This window comes from Perissodus microlepis, chromosome 18, assembly GCF_051167445.1.
Source record: "Perissodus microlepis isolate ML-2025 ecotype Zambia chromosome 18, ASM5116744v1, whole genome shotgun sequence".
Classification (NCBI taxonomy): Eukaryota; Metazoa; Chordata; class Actinopteri; order Cichliformes; family Cichlidae; genus Perissodus; species Perissodus microlepis.
This window is the reverse complement of record NC_140478.1, coordinates 35990074-36002674: the sequence shown is the minus strand read 5'-3', so window position 1 is coordinate 36002674 and position 12601 is coordinate 35990074. Positions and strand designations below refer to the sequence as shown.

Below are 12601 nucleotides of genomic sequence, written 5' to 3'. Positions count from 1 at the left end.
GGTGTTAAGTCTGTCACATCATTTATGAAAGTCAAAGGTTAAAGTGTGATTTTCATCAAGAAGAACTTGAAAAGAGAAACTACATGACTATGACTTGACATTAGGCACAGACAGGAATGCTCAAGCGGTATTAGCTGTTTGAAGGTACATTAGGAAAATGTTGAACGTAATGCACAACAAGCACCTTATTTCCTCCACAGAAGGTTGATAATTAACCTTTAACCTCCGTCACTGTGATGTGTGAATACTTCTGCTACTTTACGAACTATTGTAATCATAAAACACTTTTAAAATCTGTATACTCCAATGATTTAAAAACAATAATACAGCAAACATTTAAAACAAATCTCATGACCAAGGGCGCTGCTGGCTTCAGGACCATGCAATAATCCATGTGTGGTTTGTATTTGTATTATAATACAGTCTGTGAGAAAGCCTTTTGTTATATTATTGAGAATATTGATCAACTAATTGTGATGGTGATGGTGCTCATCCGTCTTTTATCAGTCACTGCATTTTAACACAGTTTGCTCACCGTACATTCCAGTTTCTGGTCGCTGAAACCAGTCAGACCTGAGCTCCTGGGGGCCTCCCTCAGGTGAATGTTGTTTTTTAAACCTCGTACCGCTTACGAAACTTCCCCAGCAGAACAATTGGTTTCAGGTTTATTCCTGTAAAGAGTTTGTACATGATAGATAGTTGTTGTTTTTTTTAAATATAGAATAGAATAGAATAGAATGCCTTTATTGTCACTATACAGTTGTACAATGACATACAGAGCATCTCCTACTCAGTGTAAACATGCTGGGGGGGGTACAGTTCTGCAGCGCTATGTACATATGGACAGTATTAACATAGGGAAAAACATATATATATATAAAATGTACAATATACAAGCCGTAAGTAATATGTAATAAATAGTGTTATGTATATACAGTTGAGTTGTTGCACATAGAATTGGTATTAGATTAGATTAGATTAGATTAGATTAGATTAGATGAAACTTTATTAATCCCTCGGGTGGGTTCCTCCGGGAAATTCAGTTTCCAGTAGCAAAGCACTGAAAGAAGTTGCATGTTACAGATACATTAAGGGGAATGAGAGTAAGGATATAAGCATAAATACACCATATATACACATATACACATATATAGATACAGAATATACAATATGGATAAATACAATTGCTTATTTGAGTGAGTATATTGCACAGTGATTATTGCACAGTCAAATATAAGAAAAAAGACAAAACAAAAACAAAAAACAAATATTGCAAATATTGCACAGTGTAGAGAAGCACCTACAGCTCAGTTGTTCCCGCCCTCCCTTGTCCCCCTGTTTCTCCTCCCTCTCCCCTCCAGTGAGGAGTTAAACAGTCTGATGGCGTGTGGGACAAAGGAGTTTTTAAGTCTGTTGGTTTTTGACTTTGGGAGAAGCAGCCTGTCGCTGAATAGGCTCCTCTGATTGTTTACGACCGTGTGCAGAGGATGCCCGGCATTGTTCATAATGTCCATCAGTTTCTTTAAGGTCCTCTTCTCTGCCACTGTCACCAGAGTGTCCAGCTTCATGCCGACCACAGAGCCCGCCTACCTGATTAGTTTCTCCAGCCTGGATGAGTCCTTCTTTGCTGTGCTGCTCCCCCAGCACACCACAGCATAGAAAAGGACTCCTGCGACCACTGACTGGTAAAACATCCTCAGGAGCTTCCTGCAGATGTTGAAAGACCTCAGCCTCCTGAGGAAGTACAGTCGGCTTTGGCCTTTTTTATACAGGTGCTGCGTGTTGCATGACCAGTCCAGTTTGTTGTCCACCCACAGCCCGAGGTACTTGTATGTGTTGACCACCTCCACCTCCTCTCCCTCTATCTGAACTGGCAGTGGACCTGGTCTGGACCTCCCGAAATCCACAACCAGTTCCTTGGTCTTTGAAGTGTTGAGTTGCAGGTGGTTTGTGTGACTCCATGTGACAAAGTTCCTCACCAGGCTCCTGTACTCCTCTTCCTGGTCATCCCAGATACACCCCATGATGTCTGTGTCGTCTGCAAACTTCTGAATGTGGCATAATTCAGAGTTATAGCAGAAGTCAGAGGTGTACAGGGTGAAGAGAAGAGGAGACAGCACAGTTCCCTGTGGTGCTCCTGTGCTGCTGACCACAGTGTCCGACGTGATGTCCTTCAGCCTGACGTACTGTGGTCTGTCAGTGAGGTAGTCGGAGATCCAAGCGACCAGGCAGGGGTCCACCTGCATCCTGTTTAGTTTCTCCTGGAGCAGACAGGGCCGGATTGTATTAAAGGCACTGGAAAAGTCAAGAAACAGGATCCTGACCGTGCCTTTTCCCTTGTCCAGGTGTGAGTGGGCTCTGTGTAGGAGGTACAGGATGGCATCCTCCACACCGACATCTGCCTTGTAGGCGAACTGTAGTGGGTCCTGGGCATGTTGTACCTGTGGTCAGAGGAGGTTAAGGAAGAGCCGCTCTAAAGACTTCATAAGATGTGACGTCAGTGCCACTGGTCGGAAGTCATTCAGCTCATTGGGCCGGTTCTTTTTGGGGACCGGGACGATGCAGGATGTCTTCCATAGGGCGGGCACTCTCCCCAGTCGCAGGCTGAGGTTGAAGACTCGTTCTAGCGGCTCCCCAAGTTCAGCAGCACACGCCTTTAGCATCCTAGGACACACCTTGTCTGGGCCTGCTGCCTTTCTGGGGCGAAGCTTCCTCAGTTGTCTCCTGACCTGATCCACTGTGACACTGGGAGATGATTGGAAGGGGGGGAGAGAGGCTGTCGTGCTGTTTAGAGAGGGGTTGGAGAAGGAGGAGGGGGAGGATGTCATAGTGTCAGGGAGGGGGGGAAGCGAGGGAGGTAGGAGAGTAGGGAGAGGGCTCTGTAGTAAAGGTGAGGGTGAGGGTGGGGGGGTTGTGGGCTGGTCAAACCTGTTGAAGAAGTTGTTGAGTTCGTTTGCCTTCTCCACAGTCCCCCCCACTGTGCTGTTCTTGGTGTTTTGGCCTGTGATGGTTTTCACACCATTCCAGACCTCCCTCATATTGTTCCTCTCCAACTTCTGCTCCACCTTCCTCCTGTAGGTGTCCTTTGCTTCCTTCAAGCAGCGTTTCACCTCCCGCTGTGCTGCTTTCATCTCCTCCTTCACTTTGCTCCTGGTATTGCACAGTGGTGGTCCATAGAGGAAGTGGGAAGTGGGGGGCTGTGTTATCTGTGCATGTGTGAGTTCAGGGTGGTTATCGCTTTGGGGAAGAAACTGTTTTTGAGTCTGTGGGTTTTTGTGTTGATGCACCTGTAGCGCTTCCCTGAGGGAAGCAGGCTGAACATGTTGAAGCCAGGGTGGGAGCTGTCCTTGATAATGTTTGCTGCTCTGCTGAGGCAGCGGGAGGAATAAATGTCCATCAGGGAGGGGAGAGGGCAGCCGATGATCTTTTGTGCTGTCTTGACCACACTCTGAAGCCTCACTCTATCTGCTTTGGTGCAGCTGCTGTACCATACCGTGATGCAGTAGGTTAGCAGGCTCTCAATGGACGAGCGGTAGAAGGTCAGCAGCAGGTTGGAGTTCAGCTTGTACTTCCTGAGGACTCTCAGGAAGTGCAGCCGCTGTTGGGCCTTCTTGATGACCGCTGAGATGTGGACCCTCTCCACACACTCCCCGTTGATGTAGAGGGGGGCCAAGTCGGTGCTGTGTCTCCTGAAGTCAACAATGAGCTCTTTGGTTTTCTTAGTGTTCACTGCCAGGTTGTTTTCTGAACACCATGCTGCCAGCTTCAGGACTTCCTCTCTGTACTCTGCCTCGTCTCCCTTCGAGATGAGTCCGACTACCGTGGTGTCATCAGCAAACTTGATGATGAGAGTGTTGTTGTGGGTCGAACTGCAGTCGTGGGTGTAGAGAGAATACAGGAGGGGGCTCAGCACACAGCCCTGTGGGGAGCCGGTGCTCAGTGTGCGAGTGGAGGAGAGATGAGGGCCGAGTCTTACAGTCTGGGGCCGGTTTGTGAGGAAATCCTTTATCCAGGCACATGTGAGAGGAGGGAGGCCAAGAGTGACCAGTTTGGTGATGAGGATGTCCGGGATGATTGTATTAAAGGCTGAGCTGTAGTCCACAAAGAGCATTCGGACGTAGCTTTGCCGCTGCTCTAGGTGACTCAGCACAGCGTGGAGGGCTGTGGCGATGGCGTCTTCTGTGGATCTGTTTGCACGGTATGCAAACTGGTGGGGGTCGAATTCTGGGGGGAGGTAATCCTTGATGTGCTGAAGGACTAGTCTCTCAAAGCATTTCATGATTACCGGTGTGAGGGCCACAGGGCGGTAATCATTCAGGCTGGAGATGGGAGACTTCTTCGGCACTGGGATGATTGTGGCTGATTTTAGACAGGATGGGATGGCTGCCTGATCCAGTGAGAGGTTGAAGAGTCTGGTGAAGATGAGGGTGAGCTGGTGTGCGCATGCTCTTAGTACCTTGCCAGGTACTCCATCTGGACCGGCCGCCTTCCTGGGGTTCACTGCTAGGAGCACACGTCTGACATCGTGCTCTGTTACAGTGAGTGGAGCGGTGCAGGAACCAGGTGAGGATGAGGATGGGAGCAGGGCTGAAGCAGATGAGTGTTGCTGTTGTGGTGTTTCAAAGCGGGCGAAGAAGCTGTTTATTTCCTCTGCCAGCTGCCCACTCGGGTTTTCTGTTTTCGCAGTGCTGCCTCTGTGGTTGATGATGTCTTGCATATCGGACACATAATCGGGAAAACACAAAAGGGAAACATTTGTCTTCTTTCTTTTTCATTTTCCCACCACTAGTTTATTACATCACAGCTTAAAACACTGATTCCAGTATTCAACGAGTTATACATCATTTCCATCCCTTCTTCTTACTGTGTTGAGCCATCAGAGATGCTTCATATTTCCATGTTTTACAGGATTGTCTGCCTGGAGTCTGTCGTCATTGTGCTTAAATAGTAGTTTTGACTTTTCATGTAAATGTCAGGATAGGCAGCATCTTCTTTAACTAGTTCAAGCTGCCAAAATTAATCCAGAAATAAATTTTAATCCTTATAAAAGGCTGAAAATAATTGTTCTGAATCCAAAACAGTTAGATGTAGTTTGTTAATTTCCCTCGTTTTGTTATTACCCTAGAGTAGCTTTGGTGTATCTTTTCTCTCTCAGTTAATATTTATTATAAACATCCATCATAACAGCATATATGCAATTACTGGCCACTTTGTTAGGTACACCTTGTTTATAGCAGGTATGACCCCTGTTGCTGACAGAACTGCGTCATGAAGTCATGTTCATTAATTGTTGACTTGAATCTGCCGTTCCACCTCATCCCAAAGATGCTCTATTGGAGTACAGTGAACTCATCTTCATGTTCAAGAAACCAGTTTGAGATGATTTGAGCTGGAAGCAGCCATCAAAAAATGGCTACAGTGTGGTTATAAAGTGATAGACATGGTCAGCATTAGCTGGGCTGTGGTGGTTAAACAATGCTAAGCTGGTACTAATTGGCTCAAAGTATGCCTAGAAAATATTCTCCACACTCTCACACCGCTATCAGCAACTTGAAATGTTAATACAAGGCAAGATGTTCATTCTTTTATGTCGTTTACACCAAATTCTGACCCTACCATTTGAATGTCACAGCAGTCATCAGACCAGCAACATCTTTTCAGTCTTCCGCTGTGTCCAGCTTTGGCAAGCCTGTTCAAACTGCTGCCTCAGTATTTGTTGCTCTAACTGCGGGAATTGGCACCAGCCTTGGTGTCTTTCAGAGGAACTGCTCCTGTTAGTTGTTTGCACTTCCATTCTGGATTAATTTTTCAGACCTGGAGGTTACTACTTGTAAATACGTTGGAGTCTCATACACATATTTAAATGAAAACTTGTTAGTTAACAGATTTGAAACAGTGGAAATTGTAACCACTCAAAGACATTTAGAACAGCGACAGGTCCCCAGCTCTAATCTGTTTCTTTGTTTTGTAAGCTGGTGCAGACCCAGGACATGCTGGAGACATTACATCTCACGGCGGGGCTGAGCACCCTGATACCACACCTTCACTTTGGAAGAGGTGGAGTAGGTGGCTGGGGAGAGGGTGGAGCTGGGATCCCATATGTTTAAATAAAATGTCATTTAAAATTGCTTTGACTGCTGGCCCTTGCAACTCAGACGCTAATATATATGTGGATTTATCTTTTTTTGTTGTTGTTGTTTTTGTTCCTGAGTAATTAAGCTCCAGTCTGATGCATTAGACTTCCAAGGGAAGCTGCAGCCGTCAGGGAGTGCCATTGCCATATTTGTATTATGAACAAATCGTTATAAAATCTAACTCAACAATGTAAATCCACAGCCTGATGGAGCTTATTCTGCTTTACTATGTTGTTCAAAAAAAAAAGCAGACGATTGTCAGAATTTTTATTATGTCTACAAAGACTTAGATGCTTTAGAAAATCGCTGAGGTTTACTCCCTGAGAGGAGATTGCCATTTCTTTACCTTCTTCATCTTCTTTTCTACAGATGCAGTGATGCTTTTAACCTCCACACAGTGACTCCACATCACCAACACCAGCCTCGCTTCCAGCTCCAATGATCTTCCACCTCTGACTCTTTCCTAAAATTGACCAGTAGGTGGGGCCAGCCCTGCCCAGGTGGGGTGGCCAGCGATGGAAGGCCGACGTGGTGGAGGCAGCAGCAGCGGTAGCTACTCACAGATCCCTGTCAGAACAGGCATGGGGTCTGTCAACTCCCCGGCCGTTTCTGTGAGATTGGAGGCGTACGACATCGGAGAGAAGAAATGCATCTCGGATGTGAGGAGGACTTTCTGCCTCTTTGTCACCTTTGACCTCTTGTTCATCACCATGCTCTGGATCATAGAACTCAATGTAAGTCTGTGTTTGTAGTGGCTGTGACAGCAGTTTTGTTTTCTTATTAGATATCTGTAGTAATAAAGTTTTTACAGCAATGTAAAACCACACGAGATTAAGATATATCACCAGACAGTGAGCCTTTTTGACTGAGTCAGCCTACTCGGGAGAAATTTATTGGATGCATCTGCTGTCTTCTATGTATTTTGCTCAAGAAAAAACTAAAACTGAAGATGATTTTATTATTTCCCAGAGATTAAAGGGTTATTTAAAAGTAAAGTTAAACAAAGTCAGGAAAGATAAAACGCTAGTATTGAAGTTTTTAAAAAACTCCAAAGTAGGTGAAGCCGTTAAAAGGCCAGGCTCAGAGCCTTTGGTTTTGCTTTTTTGTGGAAAAACATTTATTGTTCTTTTAGAGCAGGGGTGTCAAACTCAAATACACAGTGGGCCAAAATTCTAAACTGGAACAAAGTCGCGGGCTAACGTTAATATTTATTGAAATATATTTATTCCTCCAGATATAAGAATGAATCTTTTCTTATGGACTCAAACACGTTTTGCTGAAAAACTGAATATGGAACAAGCAAAGCTTAATACTAAACAATATATATATTAGCTGTATAATACCAGTAGGCCAGCTCTGATAGTAATTTGGTATGGCTTCGCGGGCCAAATGTAAGTAGGCTGCGGGCCAAATTTGGCCCGCGGGCCAGAGTTTGACACCTATGTTTTAGAGCATTTCGAGTTGTTTCTTTCAGCTTGTGGTGGACTTTCGGATTGACAGTATCATTCCTATCTGCTTTTACTTTTGTGCCTGATCGGTACGATTAACAGCAGTCAGCTTGACGCACAACTGAACTGAATAACAAAAATAAACACACCGTAGATTTCTGATGCACTAAATCACTTTGGAGGAAAAATGAGTTTCCTCTGCTGACTGACAGTTATTGTTTGTTGAGCTCAGTTGTATGAAAGTTCAGAGGAACTCATGAGTAGCCACCGATTTGTACACAACTGATAGCAAAGTGTGGAATATGGCATTACATGTGAACAAAGGTTTAAAGCTGGTGAAGAATGCACGTTCCTTATCTGTACAGACTTTTTCTTAACTAAACTATCAAGTGGTTTAGTTGGTATCGTGGTTTACAGTGGTTCGCCTACCAGGTGAAAGATCCCAGAAGGAGACGCTTATCCCATTGGGTTTGGTTCAGGAAAGGCATCTACCTGCTGTGGTGACTTCTTGTGACAAGGGAGAAGTAATACCATTACTTCTTCCTGTTCCCAATTTTTATCTTTGTAACAACAAATCATTGAGTAATAAAACCAGCTGCCTTTTCAGTGAGTCTCTCATCCAGTGGTTCGCAGCGCAGGCTTGCTGCTGCTAAAACTAAACAGAGCTCCAATCACATTGGCCATATTTGTCACATGACGTAGGACTCCAGTAGAGAACGTAATTTAACTCTTTCTGCACCGCTAGGCGAATGAGACGTTGACAGATCGTTTTTTTCTTTCTATCGGGTTTGTTTTTCTTTCAAATTATTGGTGGGGACAATTCAATAATCGCTGGATATTGGTGGGGACATGTCCCTTCCGTTAATGCCAAATCTACGCCCTTGGACTGAAGAGTCGTTTAGCTTCTAGTTTGCTGCCAACAGTGTAGTGAAACATTTAAGCTGTACATGAAAGTTAATGGGTAATTATGATGATCTTTACCAAAAAGATTTTAAATGAAAGAAAAAATAAAGGGCATGAAAACTGATTCTTATGTCTACTGTGTATCTTCAGTGTGAATGTTGAGTTAAATTTGAGTGTCTGCATTTAAAGCACATATTAATGTATTGTTTCGAAATCCATGGTGGTACAAAGGAAACATTACTAAAGAATGTAGAATTAGAACACTATCTGTATTTGTTTTTTAAATAGTTTTACATATATTTTACTATTTAAAAAAATAATCAAGAAATCAAGCTTGCTGCCTGTCTTGTACAGTAATTTCATTTGAACATAGGTTTGATTCAGTGGAGTCAGTTGTTCCCATGCATCATTCTGTAAGTGTGAGAATGAACTAAGATTAGAAAATGTCAAAATATAAAGTGTCATTTATTTTTATTCATCACAGCATCCTAAACTTTGCTGAACTTTTTGAAATATAAAATGAACTCACTGAGTGTTGACTGTCACATTTCAAAGCACCAAGTAAAGATAAACTATTAAACTTTAACTGGGTCAGACTTGTTACTGCATGATGTAACCAAACATACCACACCCTGCATCAAGTGATTGGCTCTTGGTCGCTCTGTAAAAATATTTCTTTAGTGCCTCCCTTCACAGATGTGTCTGTATCAGGATGGGTCTAAACAACATGGTGTAAATGCAGTTGCTGGTGAGCCTCATTTCCTGTAGGAGGTGAACAAGAGCAGAGATCTGTTTCCCTTCAGAGCACAGAGGTTGTTTCTGTTCAGAGAAAGTGAAACTGTCTGACAGTCACTGAGAGACGGTGAAACGGCACAGCACATGAATCAAATGGATCAAACAAAATTCTGCTGTTCAGTCTGTTTGGATCTACTGAAGGATCCGGTGACTATTCCCTGTGGACACAGCTACTGCATGAACTGTATTAAAAGCTTCTGGGATGAAGAGGAAAAGAAGAAAATCTACAGCTGCCCTCAGTGCCGGAGGACTTTCACAGCGAGGCCTGTCCTGGAGAAAAACACCATGTTAGCAGATTTAGTGGAGGAGCTGAAGAAGACTGGACTCCAAGCTGCTCCTGCTGATCACTGCTATGCTGGACCTGAAGATGTGGCCTGTGATGTCTGCACTGGAAGAAAAATGAAAGCCATCAAGTCCTGTTTATTCTGTCTGGCATCTTACTGTGAGAAACACCTTCAGCGTCATTATGATGTGGCTCCATTAAAGAAACACAAGCTGGTGGAGCCCTCCAAGAAGCTCCAGGAGAACATCTGCTCTCGTCATGATGAGGTGATGAAGATGTTCTGCCGTACTGATCAGCAGAGTATCTGTTATCTCTGCTCTGTGGATGAACATAAAGGCCACGACACAGTCTCAGCTGCAGCAGAAAGGACTGAGAGGCAGAGAGAGCTGGAGGTGAGTCGACAAAACATCCAGCAGAGAATCCAGGACAGAGAGAAAGATGTGAAGCTGCTTCAACAGGAGGTGGAGGCCATCAATCAGTCTGCTGATCAAACAGTGGAGCACAGTGAGAAGATCTTCACTGAGCTGATCCATCTCATCCAGAAAAGAAGCTCTGATGTGAAGCAGCAGATCAGATCCCAGCAGGAAACTGAAGTGAGTCGAGTCAAAGAGCTTCAGGAGAAGCTGGAGCAGGAGATCACTGAGCTGAAGAGGAAAGATGCTGAGCTGAAGCAGCTCTCACACACAGAGGATCACAACCAGTTTCTACACAACTACCCCTCACTGTCAGCACTCAGTGAGTCTACAGACTCATCCAGCATCAATATCCGTCCTCTGAGCTACTTTGAGGATGTGACAGCAGCTGTGTCAGAGGTCAGAGATAAACTACAGGACATTCTGAGAGAGGAATGGACAAACATCTCACTGACAGTCACTGAAGTGGATGTTTTACTGTCACAACCAGAGCCAAAGACCAGAGCTGGATTCTTAAAATATTCATGTGAAATCACACTGGATCCAAACACAGCAAACAAACAGCTGTTATTATCAGAGGGGAACAGAAAAGCAACATTAATGAATCAACAACAGTCTTATTCTGATCATCCAGACAGACTCACTGGATGGCAGCAGGTCCTGAGTAGAGAGAGTCTGACTGGACGTTGTTACTGGGAGGTGGAGTGGAGAGGGAGAGGAATTTATGTAGCAGTCGCATACAAGAATATCAGCAGAACAGGGAGTGAATCTAAATTTGGACATAATAAGAAATCTTGGTCATTAGATTGTAACAACAACAGTTATACATTTCGGTACAACAACATCCAAACTCCTGTCTCAGGTCCTCGTTCCTCCAGAGTAGGAGTGTACCTGGATCACAGAGCAGGTATTTTGTCCTTCTACAGCGTCTCTGAAACCATGACTCTCCTCCACAGAGTCCAGACCACATTCACTCAGCCGCTCTATGCTGGACTTTGGTTTTACCATGATCATGGTTCTGGTTCTGGTTTTGCTTCTGGCTCTGCTTTTGGTTCTGGTTTTGCTTCTGGCTCTGGTTTTGGTTCTAGTTTTGGTTCTCGTTCTGGTTCTTGTTCTGGTTTTGCTTCCAGCTCTGGTTTTGGTTCTGGTTTTGGTTCTCGTTCTGGTTTTGCTTCTGGCTCTGGTTTTGGTTCTAGTTTTGGTTCTCGTTCTGGTTCTCGTTCTGGTTTTGCTTCCAGCTCTGGTTTTGGTTCTAGTTTTGGTTCTCGTTCTGGTTTTGCTTCCAGCTCTGGTTTTGGTTCTGGTTCTGGTTTTGGTTCTGGTTCTGGTTCTGGTTTTGCTTCTGGCTCTGGTTTTGGTTCTGGCTCTGGTTTTGGTTCTGGTTCTGGTTACGATTGTGGAGCCACTGCTGAGTTGACGAAACTGAAGTAGACTGAAGTCTTTCATATTGTGGGTTTAAATCTGTATTTTAGTTTCATTTTATTTTCTCTCCATCATTTCTGCACAGAGATCAGCTGTCAGTCAAACATTATGGGTGGTACCTCCACATCTTCTAGTTGTTCTCTTGATGTTTCTGAGTTTTTAAAGGAGATCTTTCCTGTGACTGTTTATGGAGGCTATCACTGCTCATCATCATTTTGATTTACTAAAATATTTCTCCACATGAAAATGTAAACTTCTCTATCCTCTAAATGTTTCTGGAATATTTGTATTGAAAAATGTCGACATATCTCTTTATGAGTATGGCAGACCATGTGTGTGTGTTTGTGTTTGTTTTTGTCAAAATCATCAAACAAATGAGGAAAAACTGTGATTTTAATGAATGAATTCATATATTGTGTTGATGTTTTATTGTGTGAATAAACTGGAAGGTTTGACTAGAAATCAAACTTTGAACAAAGTCTTTTCTTCTGTCTTCATTCCAGGATCTCACTCAAATCTGATGCAGAAAATATGAAACTAATCTGAGAGAATAACTGAAGCAGTTTTCCTCCTGAAGCATCACAAAGTTCAGAGTTCATGTTTAGAGCAGAAGATTCAGCAGTCGCTCTGTGACCTTTCAACTTTCTTCACTAAAACAGCTTCATTACAGAGAAACAAGTCACATTTTCTTGATGTTATAAGTCCTTTCAGATGTTTGTAATGGTCCTTGAATGCAGCATCAGTGTTACAGGTTGTGACTCCTGTGAACAAACTGACACAGTGTGATATTACACATATTTAAATCTGTCTTTACTGATGATGTTGAAGCTGCTGAAGGCTCAGTGAAGTTTTGTCTTCCTGCAGGTTAACAAGTGAAATCTGAAAGTGATGCACAACACAAGAGGGCGCCTTCATCCTGCTAACAGGGATGTAGAGGAGGTTAAAGCACCTCAGCTCAGTTTGTCCACGTTTTACATTCTGCCATGTTTTTAGGCTGAATAAAGCCTTTATCATAAAGTGCATTGTGTCATAGATCATTTTGTGTTATAAAATGATAAGAATTAAGAATTATTATAATATTAATATAGCACCAGGTTCAGTTACCTTTACATAAAAATCGATGGTAGAATTTTCCTTTAAGGAGCAACTTTTTACTTTTTTACTTTAAGTACATTTGAATAAGGAGAGATCGTCAGAAAGAAT

General features: G+C 43.4%; 1 protein-coding gene across 1 annotated transcript; it reads left to right on the top strand.

Annotated features, from left to right (window-relative positions):
- The first annotated feature begins 9164 nt into the window (after positions 1 to 9164).
- LOC146368847 (tripartite motif-containing protein 16-like) lies at positions 9165 to 12357 on the top strand. The gene has a single exon (XM_084911333.1). It carries the CDS (start codon positions 9365 to 9367, stop codon positions 11405 to 11407), a length of 2043 nt encoding a protein of 680 aa, XP_084767459.1. The 5' UTR covers positions 9165 to 9364; the 3' UTR covers positions 11408 to 12357.
- The last annotated feature ends 244 nt before the right edge of the window (positions 12358 to 12601 follow it).

Bases quoted from the DNA above. Each gene is read 5' to 3' on its own strand.
- LOC146368847 (XM_084911333.1), top strand. From the start codon at position 9,365: ATGAATCAAATGGATCAAACAAAATTCTGCTGTTCAGTCTGTTTGGAT.